This window comes from Carcharodon carcharias, chromosome 5 (assembly GCF_017639515.1).
Source record: "Carcharodon carcharias isolate sCarCar2 chromosome 5, sCarCar2.pri, whole genome shotgun sequence".
Classification (NCBI taxonomy): domain Eukaryota; kingdom Metazoa; phylum Chordata; class Chondrichthyes; order Lamniformes; family Lamnidae; genus Carcharodon; species Carcharodon carcharias.
In genome coordinates, this window is record NC_054471.1 from 200,297,853 (window position 1) to 200,324,295 (window position 26,443).

Here is a 26,443-nt window from a genome sequence, read left to right on the forward strand (position 1 = left end):
TTATTTTTCCAAGTTCTATTCTGAGCCTCTTAAAATCAGTTTTTCTACAATTTATTACTTTGGTCTTTGTCATGCTCAGTCTATCTCAATGATCTCAAAGTATTATAAATTATGGTCACGACTGCCTAATATCACCCAGCTTTTACTGTTCTTATTGCTTTGCTTCATTTCTCATTACTTGGCTCAACAGCAAATCCTTTCATGTTGGGTTATTTAAAAGCTGCACTCGAAAAAAAGAGTCCTGTACACGTTGTAGGAATTCCATCTCTTTATCTTCCTCTTCTTGCCAATCAATTTTGGGATAGTTGAAATTGTTCATAATTAGTCAATTTTTTAAAACTCATTTCCTTAATTTGATTCCAAATTTCTTTGTCCACCTCCCTTCCATGATTAGCTGGTCTCTGAGCTACCCTTATTAGAGTGATTGAGCCTTAGTGCAAATCTGGGACGATTCTGCCCAAAGTGCAGTAGCTGGTGGGAAAAAGAGCATTTTACCTGCCGCGTCGTCCCAATCCCGCCTTATTAATTATGCATTCCCAGGAAACATGCTGTTTCCAAGGCAGATACCTCTGATTCACCTGCCATGCCATCACCTCACTGCTTTCTTACACTGGGCGCCAAGTAAACGCAGCCAGGCGTACACCTCTCAGTGCTTCCAGCCCAGGACTGCTGCACAGAAGAGCCGAAAGGCAAGACGACTGCAAATTCCCGATTCAGTGACATCCCTGGCACGCTTTCTGGACACCGACGGAACCTGCTGTGATGTCCTCTGTCTCAGCTCTGGCCGCAAGAGGCCCAGTGTCACCACTCTGGCTTGGGAGAGGGTGGCAGAGGGTGTCATTGCCAATGCTGCACAGAAGAGGTTGGCCGTCCAATGCAGAAAGAGGACGAATAATCTCATCCGTGCAGCCATGGTAAGGCGACCATCTCATCACTCTAAACTCTCACTCACAAGCACATTACACATTCACTGGCATCTCACTCACTGCCAGCTCAAGGGACATCGTGACTCACTCCCATTCAAACCCTCACATTTCCATCTGGCCTCATCTCCTCTGGAGACTGCCTCCTCAGTCCTGATCCTTGAGGCCACTTGCACAGAACAACATGTGTCCCCACACACATCCTGGGTTAACCCTCTTTCCCTAGTAATGCTCTAGCCATGCAGTCTCTTCCCTTGTCCAAGACCAATTCTCTGCCTTCCCCAAGCACCAAGCAAGCCATAGCCCTGCAGCCATTGAAAAGTTGCCCCCGCCTTACAGCTGGTCCGGTAGGTAGAGGGCTGCCGGTAAAAGTAATGTGGTGCTGTCTGCAAAGCCTGGCACTGATGACTGCAAGTGATGCCCAAAGCAAGTTAGGCAAACAAACCGCAAGTTCCGAGTGAAGTGCAGCTCGCCAACTGCATATCGCTCATGTTCAGTTGTGAAACATGTTGGCCCGTGCTCGGACGATGCAGTGTGGGGGGATGATTCTGGTGAGCTGGGTTGATAATGATATGTAAACACATAACAATGAAGTTCCTGATGTGCGACAGCGAGAAACACAGCCCACCATCGACGGGTGGAGCTGACGATTGCAAGCTGGTTTCACAACGGCGTGAAACCGATTTTTGGCCTTCCTGCCATATTGTCTGTTCACACCCGACACCAGTGGGCATGGAAGATTCCGCCCTTTATTGTTTTTAAGATTACAAATTCAGAGTTTACATATCTCGCATTAATTTTTCCAAAGTAGATGGACACTTAAGGGACAAATTTACAAGTTTAAAAATATCACAAAATTAAAAGAATTTTTGACCAAGGTATGGTAATTCAGGTTTTTTATGTTACAGCGTCAACTTACAAATTTGACCTACAATAATGAACTTGCATTCTTAAAGCGCCTTTTCTTACAGAGTACCAGGATGTCCAAAAGTGCTTTGCACACACTGAACTACTTTTGAGGAGCAGTCATTGCTGCAACATAAGCAAAGATGAGTATTTTGTACAAAGCAAAGTTCCACAAAGATCAATAAGATAAATGATCATTTGATCTGTTTTTTGGTGATTTTTGCAACAACATCATAACACCACCACCTTCAAGTTCACTAGCATCACCATTTCAAGGCAACTCAGTTTGATCATCTACATTTCAAGGGTAAAGCACATACCATCAGAGCCTGGCAGCTTTTCTATTTTTGAATTGAACCATTTTTTCCAGTGCTACTTCCTTATTTTGAGCTATTCAAATCAATTGCTACACCACCTCCTCTTACATTCCCACTACCACTACTCAAAACCAAGGAAATGTAATTCCTTCATCCCCAAAGGGATGCCTGTTTTGTCTGTAATCAGCACTAACATTTCGTTACCTTGATATTTTCAGTTTTTATAAAATTCTTTACCACTCGCCTTTGTTACCAGCCATAACCCAAGCAGAATTAACATTTTCGCTTCCCTTTGTAGTTTCCATATGTTATTCAATTTAATTTTGTTCTCGCCCTAGTTAATGATTCATTTTAGTTTTAATACCCATCTAAGAAACTTAAGCTATTGCAGCACCATCTTTTCTTTATAACCTCCAAGTTCTGCAGTGTCAAACCCAGGGTGGGGGGAAACCCCGAAGATGCACTGGGGGAACCCCCTCCCTCCCCTCCTTGAAGTCCCCATGTAAGGATTGCATGGCAATTGCCTAGGAAATTCAATCCACCCACCCCACCCCCCCATCACAGGCTGCCTGGCGCACTCCTCACCCCACTGGCTACACTCCTGACCACCTAACTTCTGCATCTACCACAGACCACCTCCCTCCCAACTCAGCATACTGCCACCACCCCCAACACCACCACTTTGGTCAGGTGTTTGCATGGAGGAGTGCTGGGAACAGCATGAATAGTATAGAGCATTATAATTTAGATGTAGGGCCAGTGATTACAAGTTCAATTGAAAAAGGGTCCTTCAAACAAATAGGTAAGAGAACCACTGTCCTAACTCAACACTTGTTTAACCGCTTTCCATTGTTTGTGTACATTCTTCTATCAGTTTTTCTTCCCAATTTATTTAGGTTATCTCCTGGCTCATTGTACTGTTCCCTGCTGTTGATTTTCTTTATCAAGCCTAATGTTTGCTAATTCCATGTTCCCCTACTGCTACATTACCTATTGCTATTGAATTTTCTATTTCTCTTGGCGAGATTGTAGAAATCCCCTCTCTCCTTCTTCATTAGCCACTTATACAATTATGCCAACTGGTCACTCATTATTGTGGCTCAATTCTTGCAATTCTTAATTTGTTAATATACATTGTCTTCACCTCCTTGCCAATCTATAATTTATCAATTGAATAGAAGTTCTCTTCGTCTAATCCAATAAGATTATGCTTTTACCCTATGTTTATATTACTCTTATGTTCTGGGAGTGTAATGAAATCCTTGATTAACACTGCCACCCCATATCCCCTTTTCCTTCTCCACCTTCCTGAATATTTTGCATTTTAGAATATTCAACAGCCTCACCTGAGCTTCAGCGACATTTCTGTTGGTTATTCCATGATGCCCTTATAACAATTTGTGCCTCTACCTCACCAACTACATTCGCAACACCTTCTGCATTTACAGACATACAACTCAAACCGAACTCAGAAGTACTTATTTCAATTCCATCTCCATTTGAGTTGTACTTTATAACTTCCTGGGTAGTCTCCCCCAACCTTACCAGCTCAGAAGTATCTGCGATGCTATAATTCTGGACTCCCAAGCATTCTAGATTTTAATTGTCCACCTTTAGTTGTTGAACCTTCAGCAGCCTGGGTCCTAAGCTCTGGAATTCCTTCCCTAAGCTTCTCCATTTCTATTCTTCTTTAAGATGCTCCTTAAAACCTACATCTCTGACCAAGCTTTTGGTCATTTGCCCAAGTATTTCCTTATGTGACTTGGTGACAATGTTTTATAATGCTCCTGTGAAGCATTTTGGGAATTTTAATTGCTTAAAAATGCTCAATAATACAAGTTGCTTGTTCTTTCATCCTTAGACTCAAATCAACCAATCTTTGACTATTCTTTTCCTTTATCCTTTTGCAATCTGAATTTAATTGGATTCTGACTAATATTTCTTAAATGTAATCCTACCTTCCAACTCCTTACATCAATAAACTGAGACAGGCATCATATGGATTAAGGTCACACTCCTGGATGATTCATTACAAGCTATTTTAAGATTGAAGAACCACATCGTTACAGCTCTCGTTACAAATCTCTCTAAACTGCCTCCCGCTATCTGTGAAGTACACTATGTCCTCAGTAACAAGGTTATTTTTCTTTTGGGGATGGGAAGAGGAAATTGTGGCAAAATGCATGGCAAGAACTGCAGCCTAGTTTTAAATGTAATACTATGGACTCAATCATCGAGTTGAATAATGATGGATATTTTTTGAACTAATCTGACATGAAGCTTTCTGAATTTGCTGAAGGTGCTTCACACTTGTAAATATTGGTAACCAGAATAGATGAATTCTGTCCCTCACTCCATTCAATCTAAGATACTGGACATCAGATGTGAACTTAAAGACAACTCTATCAGGAGCATAGTGAGGGAATGTCGAATTTGCGTTAAAGCATCACACAGGTAATGCCTTGACACAATACTGTGTTACAAACATCACTGGTGTGTAAACAAACAGAACATGTGTTGAAAACTTCCATGAAGGTGGTGGCCCTGAAAAGAAATGAAGCAAAACAGTAGCTATCATTCGCTCCCTAGTGAAAAAGGAACACAAGCCTTCCCTCACCTTCCCACAGCTGCAAACTTTGTGGTGCCACTGAAGGCCAGATAACTAGGCTGTTGGCTTCATAGAGGGGGTTAAAGTACTTCTCCAGTTCTTTTGGTCTATTTATCCATGACCATAGAGATACTGTTTTCTGTTGAAGCTTTAGTTTTCGCCTAGAATACAAGAAAAATAACTTTCAATTCCCCTTCTTCAGGAAAACAAATCAAATCAAACTACCATAAAATAATTCACTTAGAGTTTGACTATATTGTAAATATGAACTCAGTTGTTAGTTCAATCTTAATCATTTTAGTGGTTCCTTGTGAGCATTCCTGCTCATAAGTCTTACTTCAGTACAGTACCTTGGTTACATCAGACACCCTAAAGTGTTCTCTGCTAAAGCCTCTTTTAATCACAATCATCTACTTGACGATATGGCCATAATTTCAAGCAGGTGAATATGATTGTGTGTTTAAACTTAAAAGGATTTGGCACTGCAATTTTTTTTTAAATCCGCTACTGAGATTTGGGCATCTTTAGCATGGCCAGCATTTGTTGCCTAAACCTAAATGACATTGGGGAGTGAGCCACCTACTTGAATCGCTGCAGCCTGCTAGTTTATGTACACCAATAGTAATACTGGTTATGGAGCTTCAAGGTTTTGACTTGGCCACAGTGAAGGAACAACAATTTATTCCCAAGTTGGGATGGTGCGTGACTTGGAGAACTTGCAGGTGGTGGCACTCAAACATTTGCTGCAATGTTCTTCCAGGTGGTAGAGGTCATGGGTTTGGAAAGTGCTGCGGAAGGAGTGGTGGTGAGTTGCTGCGGCACAGAGTACAGATACAGGCCTTGTGCATGGGTGGAGGAAGGTAAGAACGTTTAAGGTGATGGATGGCGTGCGAATCAAGAATCAATACTTTTTCCTTGATGGTCTTCAGCTTCCCGAGCATTGTTGGAGCTGCAGTTACCCAGGCAGTGGAAAGTATTCCATCACATACCTGACATTTGTCTTGTGATCAGTCTTTTGGAACTGTGGAGACAAGTTATTCATTGCAGAATAGCCAGTCTCTGATCTGCTTTTGTAGCCACAGCACTTAAGAGGTTGCTCCAGTTAAATTTCAGTTAGTTAATAACGACACCCCAGGATGGCAGTGGTGGGGAATTCAGTGACAGTAAGGGGCAGTGATTCAATTCACTTGAGATGGCTGTTGCTTGCCACTTACCAGCCCAAGCCTGAATGTTGCCTAGATTTTGCTACATACAGCCAAAGATTACCCATCACCTAGGGAGTTGCAAACAGCACAGAATACACTGCAAGTATCCGCTAACATCCCCACTTCTAACCTCATGATGCAGAGAAGGTCATTAATGAAGCAGTTGAGTATGTTTGAGACACAGCCATCTTCCTTTGTGCGAGGTATGACTTCAGCCATTGCAGAATTTTCTTTGACTTCCACGAACTTGAATTTTACCAAGGCTCCTTGATGTCACACTTGGACAAATTCTGTCGTGATGTCAAGGGCAGTTACTCAGATCTCACCTCCAGTTCAGCTCTTTTGTCCATGGTTAGACCAAGGATGCAATGAGGTTTGGAGTCAATCGGTCATAGCAAAACCCAAACCGAACACTGGGGAGCAGGTAACTGAGTAACTGCTGCCTGATAGCACTGTCAATAGCACATGTCATCACTCTGCTGATGACTGAGAATATATGAATTGGGCAGTAAATTGGCCAGATTGGATTTTCCCTGCTTTTTCCCTCTGGTCATGAAGTTTTATTAAGATTGACGAGTATTCTTTATATTGCCGTTCATATGCATCAAAAACTTCAGCACTTAACTGAAGTCAGTTCATGAGTCTTAAAATATATGTCTTGTAAACTGATGTAAGTGCACTTATCAGCCAACCCCAGTCAAACACGAATAACCAATGCTGTTTACTTGAATCAATCCCCTCAATTGTTGGACCAGGTGATGCACCTTGACCAGACGGAGCACTGCCAGCACCAGGAAAGCCCCCTGGTGGTTCACCAGCATCCTGACAGCTTTATGATGATAGGATTGCAGATTTTCTCCAGCTCTTGTGTTGATGTTCATACTCATCCTATTCAGCAGTCTGGCTTCTTGTCTAGCCAGTTGATAACTTCATTACGTTTTTGAGGACAGGATATACCTGGACAATTTTATACTTTTGTTGAGTAGACACCAGTGTTGCGGCTGTACTGGAACAGCTTGGCTACAACGGCAGCTCGTTTTGGTGCACAATTCTCAGCACTTTTCAATACTCAAACGCTACCATGTCAGGCAACATGTGAACGAAATCCAGAATAAAGCTCCCAACTGCCCTGTTTAGAAACTTGCCTCACTTGAACCTCAACAGCATTCTTAAGTGCACCACTTACTCTTGAGCTTAATTCGAAACAAACATTCAAGTAATATATTATATAAACACAAGATTAGAGAAAGCTCACTGAACTTTACCTATTGAAGTCCTAGGCAAATAAACCTGCCATAAAGATTAGATATAAAGAATGCTGTGATAGTTGTCTCCAATGCATTGGTGAACCATCTATTAAAATAGCTGCTTGTTGCAATATTTTTGATAAAATCATTTTATTTCATGATACAGTGTGAGGTCTTAAAAATTTCAAGAGAAACTGAGGCCATATATTGTGGAAGATTCACTTATTGCACAAAAACTTTTAAATCGTAACTAAATGGCTCCCTCTGGTGGAAGCAGATAGCCACTTTTATCCCTTGTGATGAACTTCACATTGGCACAGCAGGCTTGAGGGCTGAATGGCCTATTCCTGCTCCTACGTTCAAAAGGCTACATAACTCAGAAGAGTAAATACAATGTGCCAAAATTGCAGCAAGCACTATAGTTCCTTCCCCCACTAAACAACCATTTAAGTACTGATCATACATGGATCATGTATTTGGAGGGTTTCCCAATATTGTTGTATACCCTTTTACTGAACAACAGTGATGGTAACTAAATGGTCACTGAGCAAACTTGTAACAATTCTGAATTTGAGGGCTTCTAAGTGTTTCTAACTTATTAGGCTTCACTCAGCTTAAAAAAAAGGTGAGTTTCACAGTTCATGAATCTGCAAGTAGTCATTCCAGAATGACTGAATTAATCAAGGAAACTTATTTGTAATGCTCAAAAAAGAATTCCAATGAAAAATAATAACTTAGAGGAACTTGAAAAAAATCACAAATATCACAGCCCCGGTACTAAAAACATGTGCAATCCATGGTGGCCACATTGACAGTACAGCATGATTACAAGTTTGAATCCAATCTTCAGTTGTCTTTAAATTCACTGCCTTCATCTAATGACTTTTAATAGATCTTACAAGAAAACAGGTAAAGTCAAGCCCACATTGAATAAGCATGCGGATAGCTTGATCACCAGTGGAGAACTTGACTGACTCTCATAGATGAAAAGAATGTGACACCAGGGAAGCAAAAAGAATTATGCTGTTGCTTCAGTGTTCAATTCCCAAAAACTACACAGAGCAAGAAAAATTATTTTTATCGTCAATGATGTAGGCAGCATTACCAACCTTTCATTTTCATTGTTGCCCAAGAAGGTTCCAAACTGGGAGGCATAAGCATGTTCAAACAGCACGATTAGAAACTGTTCATTAAATTCAAAAGAGCATGAGAATTGGCGCTGGATCTGCCAGCAGCAATCCAGAAACAGGAGGAATGTAGGAGCTTCGTTCTTCTGTTTCGAATTGGAATAAGCTGACTGAGCACATCGCTGCTGGAATGGATGACCAGCCTGCAACAAATAAACCCAACATGGATACAATTTTCCCAAGAGAAGAACAAGTAGGAGACAAGAGTCAACAATGAAGGAGGTGACCAGGGCACAGAGCAACTGCTATCCATTTTAAGAACTAACTGAACTTAATATTAGTTTCAAAAATACATAGAATTCTATTAGTGAAATAAAAGATCAACCATAATAGGAGGTGCCTTACACAGAATTCTTGAATCATCTCATTTCAATACCTTTATTGTACATGAAGATGTTCTGCACAATTGCTGAGATCTACCTGGAGGAAATGTAACTCACTTGTACTGCTGGGTCACTGGATTTGGAATGCTGATTCAAGTTTGAAAAAAAAAAAAGATTCATAGAGGGAAGAGATCAATTCTACATGGTTTTAATGTAAAACCAGAGCTGTTTTTCCTCCCTGTTCCCAATACCAGCAACATGGAGTAAAATCATGTGATTTGTTATATTTCTGCTTTTACTGTTCCCGAAGGCAAATTATTTGCACGTGGTATCATGCTTTTTGGGAAAGTGTTACAAAAAATACATTGCTTTGACAACTTCTGTACATTCAAGGGGTGAGGGCAGCAGAAAGATGATAAAACTCTCTCTAAATTTAGTTCTTCTCAACAGATCACACAGCAACATCACAAACTTGTATCTAGAAGCATATATACCCTGGCCAAATTCAATTTTTTCCAACTCTCTTTACTTACAACCCAACCATCAGTAGAAACAATATGACCATAACTTAATTCACTATTCCGGTCACTTGTTCAAATCAGGATAATTTCATTAGCCACACAGCCAAATGAAATCTATCCAGTTTCCAGAACTTACCTGTAGCCATTCACGCTCGATCAAGGCCTCAAAACCATTAATTGTTCTGGACTGTGGATCTAGAATAAGTTGGGCGAGAGAAGTGACTTGTAAAGTGGAGTCAATCCCTTCACTGCCATGAACCAGCACAGACGCACCTTCCCTAAAACATAAACAATAGTATAAACACTGTCAAAACATGCTTGGAAAGTGTATAGTTTATACTATCCAATATCAGAAGGAAAGGGGCAAGTTGAATATTATGGATCCATTTCCACTTTGCCCTGAAACAACCAAATTACTTATTATGGCTGGTATGAAGCACAAGATTAATTTTACGTTAGGGAATTGGACCTGACAACCAAATTGTAGCAATTCACTTTTGTTGTCACACAGCAGGGATCAAAATATTACAGTATTTAGGTAGCAATTTACAGTACCAAACAGGACATGAGGGAACTGGGTTGAGTAGAGCATCTTATTCCTTCTTGTGCATATCTCTTTTACCCTTTACCCTATTTTAATACCAAGGCAAGTGCTGGGCTTCAGCCAAAATTTGTTCAGGCAATAGAATTTGTGATGTGATTTCCATCACTGGACCTTAGTTAGACATTCACCTTCCTTACACCCCTGTTCCTTTAACACTTTGACAATTCCAATCATTTGTCCAGTCTTCACACGGAGGATACCTTCTGTTGTGCTATTTAGCGCTATCACCGTGTTAAGTGGGATAGATTCAGAATAGATCTAGCAGCTCAACATTTGGTGTCTATGAGGCACTGTGGACCAGCAACAGAATTGTATTCAACCACTATTTGTAATCTCATGGTCCAGCATATCCCTCAGTTTATTATTGTTAAGCCAGGGGTCAGCCCTAGTTCAATGAGTTTAGGAAAGCCTGCCAGAAGCAGCATCAGGCATATCTAAAAATGAAGTGCTAAAACTGGTGAAACTACAACACAGGACTATATACATGCCAAATAGCAGGAGCAACATGCGATAGACAGAGCAAACAATCCCACGACAAACAGATCAGATCAAGTTCTGCAGTCCCGTCACATTCAGTCACGAATGGGAGTTGGCAATTAACAGAAAGAAGCGGATCCACAGTCATTCCTATCCTCAATGATGGAGGAACCCAGCACATCAGTGCAAAACTCAAGGCTGAAGCACTAGCAACACCTTCAGCTGGAAGTGGTGAATGGATAATCCATCTTGGCATCCTCCTGAGGTGCCTAGCATCACAAATGCCAGTCTTCAGCTGATTTGATTCACTCCATGTGTTATCAAGAAAATGGCTAAAGGCATTAAATGTAGCAAAGGTTATGGACTTGGACAACATCTCAGCTGTGGTACTGAAGACCTGTGCTCCAGAACTAGATGTGCCCCCAGCCAAATTGCTTTGTTACAGTTACACCAGTATCCACAGAACAATGAAAAATGTTCAGGTTATGTCCGGTCCACAAAAAGCAGGGCAAATCCAATCTTCTAATTACTGTCCCATCAGTCTACTCTCAATCATCAGCTAAATGATAGATGGTGTCAACAACAGTGCTATCAAGTAGTATTTGTTCAGCAGCAGCCTGCTCACTGATGCTCTGCAACAGCCAATCAGTTTCAGATCTCATTACAGTTTTATGTCCCAACATGGACAAAACAGCTGAACTCCAGAGGTGAAGTGAGATGAAATTGGCTGTTCTGGGCATCAAGAAGGCATTTGACCGAGTGGGACATCAAGGAGCCCTACCAAAAACTCAAGTCAATGGGAATCAGGGGGAAAACTCCCCACTGGTTGGAGCCATACATAGCACAAAGGAAGACGGTTGGGATTGTTGGACATCAATCATTTCAGTCCCAGGACATCACTGTAGGAGTTCCTTAGGATAGTGTCCTAGGCCCAATCACCTTCAGCTGCTGCTTCATCAATGATCTTCTCTCCATCACGAGGTCAGAATTAGGGATGTTCACTGTTGATTGCACAATATTCAGTATCATTGGCAACTTCTCAGGTGCTGAAACAATCTTTGCCTGCAAAAAACATGATCTGGGCAATATTCAGGCTTGGACTGATGTGTGACATGCAAGTTACTTGCCAGACAGGCAATGACCATCTCCAACAAGAGAATGTCCATTTCCCATTGGTAATACTGTTGTATCTCATTGCTGAATCCCCTACTAACATCCTGGGGTTATCACCGACCAGAAACTGAGCGGGACCAGTCATATGACTATAATGGATACAAAAGCAGTGCAGAGCCTGGTCACGTCCTGACTCCCCAAAGCCTGTCCACCATCTACAAGGCACAAGTCAGGAGTGCGATGGAATACTCTTCGCTTGCCTAAAGGAGAACAGCTTCAATAACTCAAGAAGCTCCTCACCATCCAGGGAAAAGCAGTCCTCTTATTTGGCACCCCATCCACCACCTTCAACATTCACTTTCACCCAAGATGGCACTCAGTGCACACTTCAGCCACTATCTGCAAGATGCACTGAAACAATGCAACATTCCTCCCATAACAGCCCTTCCAAACCCACAACCACAGAAAACAAGGGCAGCAAACTCATGGGAACATCACCATCTGTAAGTTTTCCTCCAAGCTATGCACCATCCCGACTTGGAACTACATCAACGTTACTTCATTGTTGCAGGGACAAAATCCTGGAACTCCCTTCCAACCAACACCAAGGGTGTACCTACACCACATGGACTGCAGCAATTCAAGAGAGCAGTTCACCACCACCTTCAAGAGCAATTAGGAATGGACAGCAAAACGAGAGCAAAATACTGCAGATGCTGAAAACCCAAAATAAAAACAAAATGCTAGAAATCCTCAGGCAGCATCTTTGAAGAAACAGTATTGATATTTCAGATTGATGACATTTCATCAGAACTTCGATTATTGACCCCTGAAACATTGTGTTCCTACCTCCATAGACGCTGCCTGACCTAAAAAGTTGCGGCATTTTCTGTTTTTGTAAGGGATGGACCACAATTGCTGGCTCACATCCTAGGAATGAACACAAAAAAAATCCTCTTGTACTTCTGTGCCTTGCTGCACGTACTTTGTAAACACTTCCTCAATTCCTGTGACATCTTGGCTGGCCCTTGGCTGTTGTTCCGCCCTTTTTGGCTTTTTAGTTTTAGAGAGATGGTTGACTAGACAGCTGAGTGATTGATAATTGGTTCGAATGAGCAGTTAGTCAGAAGCAATCCAGTTCAAAAGTTTAAATAAATCATGGATCATCAGCACTTCTCTAAAAAATCACTCATGTGTCTACATAATAAGCCAACAGTTCTTGTCCAAATGTGTAGGTTTGAGTGACCTTCAAGCAGCTGCATTTCCAAAATCATTCAGATCATAAGTGCAGGCAATTTTTTAATTATATATAAACTCTTTCATGAGATGTGAACATCACTAGGAAGGCCAGCATTTGTTACTCAACCTTAATTACCCTTGAGAAGCAGATGGTGAGCCACCTTCTTGAACTGCTCAATCCATCAGTACACCCTCAATGCTGCAAGGAAGGGAATTCCAGGATTCTGACCCAACGACAATGAATGAAGACTGATAAAGTTCCAAGTCAAGCAATATGACACATCAGCTAAATAAGTAAAAGGGCTATTTGAACAAATTAGTCCATGGTAATCTTACAAAAGATGCTACGATTCCAAATAAAGTATGTGTTGCTGGTGCAAAAAAGTTCTGCTACTAAAAATTGAAATAAAATCAATTGATGGTCTCAAACAGGTTTTTGAAAACTTACTGTTTACTGGCACAAGGTGTGTGAAATTAAACTGAAGCCCACATGATATGTTCTTCTGAATGGTTAATGGCATATTATTGGCTAAAGGGAGGATGAAGCAACCATGGCTAACAGGGGAAGTCAGGGACAGCATAAAAGCTAAAGAGAAAGCATACAATGTGGCGAAAAGCAGTGGGAAACCAGGGGATTGGGAAGTCTACAAAAACCAACAAAGGACAACTAAAAAAGAAATAAAGAGGAAGAAGATTAAATATGAGGGTAAACCAGCCAGTAATATAAAAGAAGATTGCAAAAGTTTTTTTAGATATATAAAGAGTAAGAGAGAGGCAAAAGTGGACATTGGACCGCTGGAAAATGACACTGGAGAAGCAGTAGTGGGGATCAAAGAAATGGCAGAGGAACTGAATAGGTACTTTGCGTCAGTCTTCACAGTGGAAGACACAAGTGACATCCCAAAAGTTCAAGAGAGTCAGGGGGCAGAGGTGAGTATGGTGGCCATTACAAAGGAGAAGGTGCTAGGAAAACTGAAAGTCTGAAGGTGGATAAATCACCTGGACCAGATGGATTACACCCCAGAGTTCTGAAGGAGCTAGCTGAAGAGATAGAGGAGGCGTTAGTGGCGATCTTTCAGGAATCACTGGAGTCAGGGAGGACTGGAAAATCGCTAATGTAACCTCCCTGTTTCAGAAGGGAGTGAGGCAAAAGATGGGAAATTACTGGCCGATTAGCCTGACCTCAGTCATTGGTAAGATTTTAGAGTCCATTATTAAGGATGAGATTTCAGAATACTTGGAAGTGCATGGTAAAATAGGGCAAAGTCAGCATGGTTTCATCAAGGGGAGGTCATGGCTGACAAATCTGTTAGAATTCTTTGAGGAGGTAACAAGTAGGTTAGACAAAGGAGAGCCAATGGATGTTATCTACTTGGACTTCCAGAAGGCCTTTGACAAGGTGCCGCACAGGAGGCTGCTCAGTAAGATAAGAGCCCATGGTGTTAAAGGCAAGGTACTAGCATGGATAGAAGGTTGGCTGTCTGGCAGGAGGCAGAGAGTGGGGATAAGGGGGTCCTTCTCAGGATGGCGGTAGTGACTAGTAGAGTTCTGCAGGTGTCAGTGTTGGGACCACAACTTTTCACTTTATACATTAATGATCTAGATGAAGGAACTGAGGGCATCCTGGCTAAGTTTGCAGATGATACAAAGATAGGTGGAAGGACAGGTAGTATTGAGGAGGCGGGGAGGCTGCAGAAGGATTTGGACAGGTTAGGAGAATGGGCAAAGAAGTGGTAGATGGAATACAATGTGGGAAAGTGTGAGGTCATGCACGTTGGTAGGAAGAATAAAGGCATAGACTATTTACTAAATGGGGAGAGAATTCAGAAATCTGGAGCGCAAAGGGACTTGGGAGTCCTAGTCCAGGATTCTCTTAAGGTTAACTTGCAGGTTGAATCGGTAGTTAGGAAGGCAAATGCAATGTTGGCATTTATTTCAAGAGGACTAGAATATAAAAGCAGGGATGTGCTGCTGAGGCTTTATAAGGCTCTGGTCAGACCATATTTAGAATATTGTAAGCAATTTTGGGCCCCATATCTCAGGAAGGTTGTTCTGGCCCTGGAGAGGGTCCAGAGGAGGTTCACAAGAACGATCCCAGGAATGAAAGGCTTAACATATGAGGAACGTTTGAGGACTCTGGGTCTATATTTGATGGAGTTTAGAAGGATGAAGGGGGGATCTGATTGAAACTTACAGAATACTGAAAGGCCTGGATAGAGTGGACGTGGGGAAGATGTTTTCATTAGTAGGCGAGACTAGGACCCGAGGGCACAGCCTCAGAGTAAAGGGAAGACCTTTTAGAACAGGGATGAGGAGAAACTTCTTTAGCCAGAGTTGTGAATCTATGGAATTCATTGCCACAGAAGGTTGTGGAGGCCAGGTCATTGAGTGTATTTAAGACCGAGATAGATAGGTTCTTGATTGGTAAAGGGATTTAAGGTTACGGGGAGAAGGTGGGAAAATGGGGTTGAGAAACTTATCAGCCATAATTGAATGGCGGAGCAGACTCGATGGGCCGAATGGCCTAATTTTTGCTCCTATGTTTTATGGTCTTATGGGAAATTGTATTTTGACTTTTTTGTGAAGGCACCCTTAGTCAGCTTGACTTATTGCTACAATTATGATTTCTTATATCAATAGGTGACTAATGGCAAGTACACACATTGATGACCAGAGGAAGAATAAGGTAAAAAGCTACCACTACAGCCTGAATGGTTATGCAAGATTCACAGGAATGAAAAAAAAGTTACACTTTATCACATTACTCAAGTATGCTGTACTGCTTCACACAATGAGTGAGCTCCAGTTATAAAAACAAATTTGCCAGTCATTCTGTGCACATTGTAAAGTTCTGCTAAATATAATTGAAGTGACAGACTTTGTAAACCACTGCATCTCAGGGGCTGCTGTTCCTTCAGATTCTAGAGCAAAACCAGAGAAACATGACACCAGGAACCAAGCAGCACCATTTACATAGTATAGTACATGATCTGTATTTTTGTCCATAACCAATTTATGATAAACAGCTATCATTAGATTTTCTCACCCAAGCCACTATAAGTCCTTGAAATTGTTACTCAATACGCAAAGAAAATTATAAACACCCATCTCTCTAACTCCAGAACCAGCATAAACACCCTGGACACACCCTGGACTTCTGATCTACTCCCGTTCTGATTCCCCACTTTCAAAAGGTCAATGTATTATGCCTCATATAGAGCAAAAAGAATACACAACTGCAAAGGTCTGCATCTATTGTAAAGACTACAATTCCCTGGTGGCATCTGGTTGTAGGGCTGGAATACATGCACAAAGAAGTAATATTGGGAGGGGATGGTCAACAAGAGCAAGTAGAGAGGGAGCAAACAAGCAAGACGACATGAGTGAAAGGGGAAGAAAAAGGTAAAGGGAGAGACAGCAAAAGAGCAAGGGCAAGAAAAAGGGGAATAAATTGCACTGATTTGATGTTCAAACTATTTCTCAAGTGGTTGTTCAGAAATGAAGTTGCTGCTACAAATTAACTAGTCACTTCAAAAATATATTTATTTATTTTTGAGCCATTTAGATGCTTCTTTGGGCTACACTACATCATACAATCCAATGGATTTGTAATTCAATGACATTAGATAATGTATACACTTTAGTAGTGCTGTACAATAATAGGGATAGGGTTCATTTCTTGGCAGATGGCTTATATTAAGCCACACTGTCAACTTATTCAAATGGTTTGGCCCAGTTATGAGCCAAAATAGGTCTTTAGAGATGACAGGACAAGTTGAGGATTGCTAAAAAAGCATATGGGATCTTTGGCTTTATTAATTGAAGCAGACAGTACAAAAGCAAGGAAGTCATGCTATATGTTTTATAAAACATTGGGTAAACTTCAACTGGAGTTGTGTGTTCAAATCTGGGGATCATACTTCATTAAGGATGTAATGGCCTTAGAGGGTGCAGGTGAGATTTGCAAGAATGGGGAATGAGGGACTTCGGTTATGGGGAGAGACAGGAAGCTGGAGTTGCTCTCCTTAAACAGAAAAAATTAAGAGGAGATTTGGTAAAGGGATTCAAAATCATGATTGATTTTGATAGTTCCTTCTTATTTACTGTTTCCAGTAGAAGGGTCAGTAAACACACAGGTAAGTTGATTAGCAAAAAAAAAAAGCTAGAGTCAACAGGGGGAACCTGAAAAAAAGGAGTTGTTGTGATCTGGAATATGCTGCCCAAAAAGGAGGTGGAAGCACATTCAATGACAACATTCAAAAGAGAATTGGATAAATGCTGGAGGGGAAAATATTTACTGGGCTATCGTAAATGGGATTAATTATCGGGGAATGGGATTAATTGGATAGCTTTACTAAAGAGCTGACATTGGCAGAGTGCTGAAAGAACTCAGAAGCAGGCCAATCATTCTATACAAGTCCTTACCTGTCTATACACTGTGCAGCCAGGCAAGCAGTGGTTAATATTTCCTTAACATGAGTCAGCCAGCTAGAAGCTTCCAATTTGCTGAGCCATCTATCCATGTTGTGGGACTGATCATTGGAAGCTTCAACCAGTTTAATTAAGCTTTCCTGAAGAATGTGGTACCTGGTTAAAAAAAAGTGCAAAACAAGTAAACATGCAAGTTTCTTACATTTTGGGCAAGGCATTTTTAGAAGTCTATGATATCAAAGTACTTTCATTTAACAATTCAATCCTGAAAAAAAAAGTCACTAAATTAATTCTCTATACGTTGCTCATACCTTTACTGGTAAGATAGTAAGCAATAGTATTTAAAGAGCAAGCTTCCTGCTGTCAGAAATCTACCAGTATGAAATAGTTGTTACAATGTGGAGAGACAGTGTCAGATTTTATGAGCAAAGTAACAGTAAGTCTAATAGCACTCACCATTATACTGGGGTAAAGCAGGCAGCAACTACTAGTATCTGCACGTTTGTAGTTAAATATCTGGAAGCTGTGTCAGAGATATCCTGCTCCTTCACTGGGCACGTTGTTACTCCTTGCCAATGAACACAGCATTGAAATAACTGCAACACTGTTAATTTGCTGCACTTGCTGAAGACTCTCCACGAACGACAGCTAAAAGGTTAGGGCTGTTGCATTCAAGAGCGAGCAAGTTACTTGTTTCTTCCCCACCCCAACAGCTTGATAAGTGATAATTACTGTTGAGGAACACCTCTGGCCTTGAAAATGTAACTTTACAAATTTGTCTGGTTCCCCAAGAAAATTAATGGAAATTTTTAAATATGAATTTTTTGGCCCCCCACTTTTTTGCCTCTTCCCCTTAGTCCAACCTGTATTTCCCAAATTTATTTTGCTTTCTATGCAGGATTCAAACCCGATTTATATTTCCAGCTTTATATTTTGTGGTTTAGGCCACAAAGTTCATTAAGGCCTGAAAACGGGCACAGGAATCATGATGTACCATTACCTTGTGCCCATTGCTTCTGATGCCACCAGCATAAAGTATGCTATTAAGTGGTTGCAAACCTGGGCAAGAGATGCAAAAAAGAGGATACCACAAGTTCAAGCCAGCTTGCACCTCAAAGGTGTGGAACATTTTGACTGGAGCAGGTACTGAAAATCATTTTAGGAGTGATATTGACCTGGGAAAGATATTAGAATGGTACATGGCAGAGATAATGCAAAGGACCAACGATTATGGCATGGCCTTGCGTAACGCCATTCCCCTTCTCGCATTCCCACTTCCTCCTAAGCCTACAATTTCTTCTGAAGAATATGCCATGATCATAGTGAATGGCATAGCAGGTTCAAAGAACAAGTGAAGAAGCGATTTTTTTTAAAGAAGGCACATACTTTGATTTAATAACATTCAATAACATTCCCTCCAGCACAAGGTCAGAAGTGGTTTTATTTGCTGATGATTGTTTCAGTTGCAATCGGTACTGAACACTATAGTCAATGCCCAAGTGCAGAAAGACCTGGACAACATTCAGGCTTGGGCTAAGTGGCAATTAACATTTGTGCCAGGCAAAGATCATCCTTAGCAAGAGAGAATCTAACCATCTCCCCATGACATTCAATGCCATTACCATTGCTGAATCCCCCACAGTCTACATCCAGGGGATTACCATTGATCAGAAACTGAACTGGTCCAACCATGTGAACACTGGCTACAAGAGCAGGTCATAGGCTAAGAAATTTTGTGGCAAGTAACCACCTCCTGGCTCCCCAAAGCCTGCCAACTATCCACAAGGTACAAGTGAGTTAGTGAATGGTGTACTGTTCACTTAATTAAATTAGTGCGGCTCCAACAACACTCAAAGCTTAAAAGCAAAAAACTGCGGATGCTGAAAATCCAAAACAAAAATAAAAATACTTGGAAAAACTCAGCAGGTCTGACAGCATCTGCGGAGAGGAACACAGTTAACATTGAGTCCATATGACTCTTCAACAGAACTAAGGAAAAATAGAAGAGAGGTGAAACAACGCTCAAAGCTTGGTTGCATCCAGGTCAAAGCAGCCTGCTAGATCAGCACACCATCAACCACCTTAAACATTCATTCCCTTCACCTCCAGTTCACATTGACAGCAGTGTGCATCAGCTACAACATTCACAGCAGCAACTATCCAAAGCTCCTTTGTCAGCAGGGAAAGGCTGCTTCCAAAACCATGACCTCTACCACCAGAAGAACAAAGGCAATAGACACATGGAAACACCACCAGCTGCAAGTTCCCCTCCAAGTCACACAATACCCAGACTTGGAATCATACTGCCTTTCCTTCACTGTTACTGGTTCAAAATCCTGGAAGTCACTCCTTAACAATACTGTGGGTGTATTGGGTGAGTTGTAGTGGTTCCATTAAACATGAATCTGCTCTCTTCTTGCAGGATGATATCATTCATGTTCCCACCAGTGCCATGCTGCCAGTGCCCCTGTTGCCATCAGTTAACAAGTCCAGACTGCTGCCACCCATGCCATGGCTGTGCAGTCCTAAGGCAAGCCTTCAAGGGGCAGAATTCAGCAAGGTCGGCCTACAAGAACACCCACAATCTCCCTCACCGAATGTCAGCAACCTTCCATTAGCCAAGCATGGAATATGTAAGACAGGCACTGTGAATTAAAAGGGTGATTAGCTTTTGTACAGAATATTGGATGATGCGATTTACAAAGTTCGTTTGGAATGTTTGTGATGTGGTGGCATTTATTTCAGATTTGTGATCAAGAGGATGCTGTGATGGTCAGTAACAGACAAAAGGTAAGATGTTGGACTGTTGTTAAATTGTAAATTATGATTATGATGAATGACCCAAATACAGATAGCCCAGTTGGCTGCCTCCTGCCTTCCACTCAGCTGCTCACTGTATACTTGGCGGCAAGGAACATGCACTCATGATGACCAGGCTGTGCAGAATGCAGCGGGCCACCGCAAGTTGAGACATCTGCTCTGGAAAGTACAGTTGGGTCTTTACAGTCAATGGCACCTTGCACCATCAGGATGCCTAATGTTCTGGGGAAGCCACCTGGATGCTCAGCCTACTATTCTCTGGAAAGGGAGAATTTAATGTATTCCCCTCTTGTTGCATACAGCTTATCAATCACCTCCCTACCACAACTATGGAAAATGAACTGCAAGATGTTGATGCCACCTGCTTCAGCCAGGAATAAAACCAATGAAGGTGTTCATTACCACTATCATCTTCATGGCCACTGGCAATGCCATCCTTGCCCGCTCAGACTGCTGGTCTGCCTGCAACAGACAGCGGGCTTGATAGTTAAGTGAAAAAAAATGTTTGAGAACACCCAATTTGTGCCATATAATGAAATATGCTTATGATCAGAATGTTTGATCAAAGACCAGAAGTGAATTATTGAACGTAGCTTCAAAATGAAATGGGCATAGCATGCAACCATTTTTGGCTCAGGCTCAGGTAGGGAATTGCTCCCTAATGATGGGAAGATATGGTCTTCTGATGAGAGCCCTTCTAACCTCCCTCTCCCACTTTGATTGGCTTGTCTTTCCATGCTGTCTCTGCTCATCCTCCATTTCATGCTGCAGGCAAAATGGAAAAGAGAATCAAAACAATGAACAGAGTCCTCGAAGCGAAAACCAAGGCTGCCAATCACATGCCCCACAACTTGCTGTAGATTTGAACTTGACGTAACAGTACAATCCTCCTAGAACTTCTAAAAGCAAAAGCTAGAAGAAATCAAACTACAAGAAACCAGTAAATGGTTGATGATGCCTTTAAACTGATGGAGATCCTTCTTGCATGTTCTCTGAAACGGGACCCATAATCCTCAAAACATAGGTGTTAAACTTTTGAGATCTGATTGGCTGAAGAGCCTCACTGTTCTTTGCTTTGCTCACCAATGCCACAAATCCTCCATAAAGAGGACAGTGCCAGATCAGACACCCAATGAAGTAAGTCTCCATGCTAAAACATATGGGGCCCAAACTTCCGAGTTTAAAGGTCCCAGTGCATCTTTAGGGTACCCCCAGATGCATGAGCTGGAGCTCCAAGGTGACGGGCCGTGAAAACTTTGTGGACAGCAGCAGTCAGCAAAGGTAACTGACAAGCACGGTTCCTTCAGCCCTCACCCGAAAATCTGGTCCATTCAATTTTCGATCTTTCCTCAAAAAGCACATTTTAGATAATATATATTTACACAGTGCGAGTTTCATGAGATCAGTGGTACTGAGCTCTCGGCCTCCACTTTCATAATTATAATCCCAACCGCACCATTTTTCAACAGGCAACAAGTCAATGCAGAGTTCGGAAGCAGCTCCTAAGACCCACAACAGTAGGGTTCCACTACCACTAAAGCAAGTCATCAGAATTGTTGAAATATCACAGGCACAAGGCAGTTAATCATGTTGAAATATTCTCCACTTGCCTGGATGATTGCAGTTCTGACAACACTCAAGAGGCTGGCCACCATCCAAGATAAAGCAGCCCAATTGATTGACACCCCATCTTCCACCACTGCAACATGTGCATACCATTTAAAGATGCACTGCAGCAATTTGCCAAGGTTTCTTTTTCCAAAACAGTGACTTCTAGCACCTAGAAGGACAAGGAGTAGCAGGCACGTGGGAACATCATCACATCCAAATATCTCTCCAAGTCAAACCAACCCAATGTGGAAATAAATCACTGTTCCTGTGCCATACCTGGATCAAAATGTTGGAAATCTCTCCCTAAAAGCACTGAGGGTGTAACTTCACCACGTAGATCACAGCAGTTCAAAAAAGGTGGCTCACCACAACCTCAAGGGCATCAGTGCTGGACAATAAATGCTAGCTTTCTAGCAGTGGCCATGTCTCATTTTTAAGATCTTAAGGAGATCTTATAGGGTAGATAGAAACTATTTTCCAAGTTGAGTCGTCAAGATCAAGAGGCACAGTCTAAAAATTAGAGCCAGACCAGTCAGGAGTAAAATTATGAAGCATGAGCTAGGTCACAGATTAGTCATGATCTCATTGAAAGGCAGGAAAGGCTCAAGGGTCTTAATGGCTAATACTTTTTTCATTCACGAACAAATGAATAAATAAAAAATCTGAATAAGTCTCAAGTTTTCCTATTAGCCTAAGTTTCAGCTTTTTCCAGAATAATGGATGCTTCGAATAATATTGTGATTACCAGCATCCCAGTCAAATTACATTATCAATGACTATTTCATCCTCTGGCTTATATAATTCTTTTCACTTTGTTTAAAAACTTATAATTGGAAATAGATAAACAACTGGGTGCATATATTTTAAAAAACTTTCAAAAGAAACTCTTCCTTTGTGCAACTGTAGCACAGATGTACAACAGAACATTTGGAAGAAGGCTAAAAGATTTCCAGTGTAGCGTGCAACATTTAACAAAGTACACTGTAAGCTCTCCTGTCTGAAATGCTTGGGACCAAGTCATTTTTGGATTTTGGAATTTTCTAGACTTTAGATAGAATGATGTTGGAATGCCTAACCACAAGTGAGCGAACCAGAAAACTCTATAGTTATTAATATTTACCTGAAACATAAAAGAGTGATAAAATACAAAGCAGCAATTAAAAAGTTATACAAGTACTGCATCTTCCATGTTTCCACTCCCACAGTATTGTACAAAAATGATGCCAATGACATCACGGGATAGATGATTCTGCTCAAAAAGTTTCTGAACAACTGGTTTTTCTGAAGAATAGATTTTCAGATTAGAGAGGTTAGTGTATTTAATTTACACAAGACTGATTTACTGTCTTATGCACACTGATCAAGCCTGCACAAGTGACTCATTCAGGTCTGACAATGATTCCTCACGTGACTCAAGATATCAATCCTACAAGAAGATCCCATGATGCGAGTTTTCCCTATCAGTATGCTAAGCACCTTAATAGAAGAAAATTGAACTATTCCCAACACAATGCACCAGAGGGAGGTTTCAAACTATTGTATAATTAACATAGCCTCAGGCTGATATACATCTATAAATGAAACATTTTCTAAATGACAGAATCACTTTCAGCCCATTATATGTAATCTGATTTAGTGTACAGCATTATTAATGACAACAATAGGGTTATGTTTCAAAGTCTTCAAATACAAATCAGAGAAAACAATGTATCTGTTCTTTGAACTCTTGCATTTTCAGACATGCAATAGCTAGTTTAGACAAAGTGAAGATTGACATCAGACTGTCACATTTATGCTGCAACACCAATTGACCATTGTGCACTCCTATCTACTCCGAAAGAGAAGCAGTATGGTGTCAGACCATATTACTATGTTATGAAAGTATAATAATTTCCATATTTTTCAGGCTTATTGTAAAGTAGGTTTATGCGGGTGAGTATAGTTGGTTCTGTGTGATTTAGTTACGTTTGGAGTCAAGTAGACTGCAAGCTTGGAATTATCAAAAGAAGCTAGGTGTAAAAATGAGCTTGACATGCTAATGAGTAAACATGAATGCTGGCTTAGCATGTAAGGGGTGAAGGGAATTTGCATTTTTAGATAAGTGAAGGGATTGATTGAATTTCAAAGTGACATTCATCTGTTAACAACTAGCCAGATAAGCAAGGCGAAGGAATGTATTTATTTTGTTGACAATAAGGTTACTGACAATATTGGCAACATGGAAGTTTTTAATGGAATAGTACCTTTCCCAATAATAAAGACATATGGAATAATAGAACTTAGATATTAAAGAGATATACATATATAAAGGCAAATGAAAGGCTATGTTGAGAGCCATGTAAGATCTAACAGGAGTGTGTGAAATAGCCATGAAGAAGCCTCCAGCCATTTATGCATAAGTTGGCTCTGTCCAGTAACTGAAGCTGGAGAAAGCCATTTGAAATTTCTACTGTCAAGTGGGTACTGTGTTACCTTGCTGGTTTTGTTTTAAATCTAAAATCAATTTTGGACTGTCAGGTTCATTAGGAATTTAAGGATTTGTTACAGTTTTAATGGTAGTCTTATGTATGTGCTTGAGATATTTTCTTTTGTTCATAAATATTTTAATTTTAATTTTTAAATCTCTAAAGGTCTTGGTGGACTCATTACTTCCGAATTCAGTGCGCACATCTCGTAATAAATACAAATTGAAAAACTGTTGTGATCGCGCAACCAAGTTTCCCTTGTGGATTTGGTCCACCTGGCACACATCATCTGCCATGTCATAACTATATGTGAATTCTGCAGTTATATAAAAGCCAAAAAGAAATCAGATAGTCAGCGATAGTTGATTTGCACAACAATTTCAAGTGCCTTGAAAATAATTAAATGCCCAAAATCTTCCAGCCTTTTTCAGAATCTATGAACTGAACATGATCATTGTACATGGATTTTTGTTTGTTTCCTGGAGTTTGAGTACCTGACAAGAAAATACCATTGAAATAGTCTTGCTGACATGATAAATAATCACAGTATTAATCCATTTTACCATTCAGGTATATCCTGAGGTTCCTGGTCTTCTGAGGGTTGACATTTTTTGAAGATCACCTCACAAGATAGCATCAAATTTGCAGGACTCTGCAAGTTCAAAACATTCGAGAGCTGCTGATGCAACGAAGGGTGCAAGGGACCATGCCAGGAACAGTATCAGGCATGCCTAAAATTGGACTGTCAACCTGGTCAAGCTCTCATACAAGACTATTTACTTGCCAAAAACCTGAAGCAGCATGCAACAGACATAGCTAAACAATCCCACAACAAACAAATCACATCAAATGCAGTCCTGCCACTTCCACTCAATGGTGGTGGGCTATAAAACAACTAACTGGGGGACGTAGCTCCATAAATATCCCCATCAAGGATGGGGGAGCCCTGCTCATCAGTGCAAAAGACAAGGTAATGACCTTCAGCCAGGAGTTCTGGGTGGATGATCCATCCTGGCCTCTTCGAGGTTCCAGCATCACAGGTGCCAATTCAGTTCACTGAGATATCATGAAACAACTAAAGGCACTGGATACTGCAAAGGCAATGCACCCTGACAATATTCTGGCAATAGTACTGAAGACTTGTGCTCCAGAACTAGCCACGCCCCTATCCAAGCTGATCCAGTACAGCTAGAAAATTGGCATCTATTAGGCAATGTGGAAAATTGCACAGGAATATCCTGTTCACTAAAAGCAGGACAAATTGAATGTGGCTAATTACCACCCCATCAGTCTATTCTCAATCAGCAAAGTAATAGATGTTGTTGACTTACTTAGCAATAACCTGCTCACTGACGCTCTGGGTTCTGCCAGGGCCACTCAGCTCCTGACCTCATTAAAACCTTGGTCCAAACACGGACATAAGAGCTGAACTCAAGATGAGGTAAGAATGCAACTGCCCTTGACATCAAGGCAGCATTAGACCAACTGTGGCATCAAGAAGCCCAAGCAAAACTGGAGTCAATGGGAATCAGGTGGAGAACTCTCCACTGGTTGGAGTCATACCTAGCACAAAAGATCACTGGTGGTTGTTGATGACCAATCATGTCAGTCACAGGACATCACTGCAGGAGTTTCTCAGGGCAGTGCCCTAAGCCCAACCAACTTCAACTGCTTCAAATGACGTTCCCTACATCATAAAAGGTCAGAAGTGGGAAGCTTGCTTATGATTCCAGTGTTCAATACCATTCACAATTCCTCAGATACTGAAACAGTATGTGCCAATATTCAGCAAGACAACATACAGACTTGGGCTAATAAGTGGCAACTAACATTTGCGCTGCTCAAGTGTCTGGCGATGGGATGACCAATGCCGAATCCTCAACAATCAATATCCTGATATCAATGCCACTGAAATTTAACTGCACCAGCCATATGAATACTCTGGCTACAAGAGCAGGTCAGAGGTTGGGAATTCTGTGGCTATAACTCGCCTCCCGTTTCCCCAAAGTCTGTCCAGTTGCTAGCTGTCCGTAAATTCGAGGGTAAAATCTACTCGCAAGCTTCTGCCATGGGTCTTGATGTAACTGCAGAGACCAATTTGGTCACATGGGGTGGGACCTCCCATGAGGTAGTGGGATCCAGAGTGCAGGACTGTCCTACTTTTCTATCCTTCACTTCTCTGCTACATCAAGACGACTTTGGAACTCGAAGCATATCGCAGCTTGATGGACTAGCTGTCGCCATTCTTTATTAGTAGCAAGCTCCTCCCAGTTGTTAAGGTTAATGCTTTTATGGAAAGAGAGCTTCAGATTGTCTTTGAAGAGTTGTCTTTCTCCCCCACCCCCCAACGGAACATTGGCCATCGAGAGTCGAGAAAACAGGACTGAGTGGGGGACGGTGAAGACTGTTTTCAACCATCCAGCCAGTGTCCAACCTATCGAAGATG

At 41.3% G+C, this 26,443-nt stretch overlaps 1 protein-coding gene across 3 annotated transcripts in view; it reads right to left on the reverse strand.

The window, feature by feature from the left end:
- mtmr9 (myotubularin related protein 9) overlaps positions 1-26,443 on the reverse strand; it is an 87,565-nt gene that overhangs the window by 8,402 nt on the left and 52,720 nt on the right. For all 3 annotated transcript variants that reach the window (XM_041188063.1, XM_041188062.1, XM_041188061.1), the window contains 4 exons: positions 17,096-17,257; positions 9,374-9,515; positions 8,316-8,536; positions 4,764-4,915 (listed from right to left, as the gene is read on the reverse strand). In XM_041188063.1, coding sequence (XP_041043997.1) covers positions 4,764-4,915; positions 8,316-8,536; positions 9,374-9,515; positions 17,096-17,257 — 677 coding nt within the window. The remainder of the gene's footprint in view (positions 1-4,763; positions 4,916-8,315; positions 8,537-9,373; positions 9,516-17,095; positions 17,258-26,443) is intronic.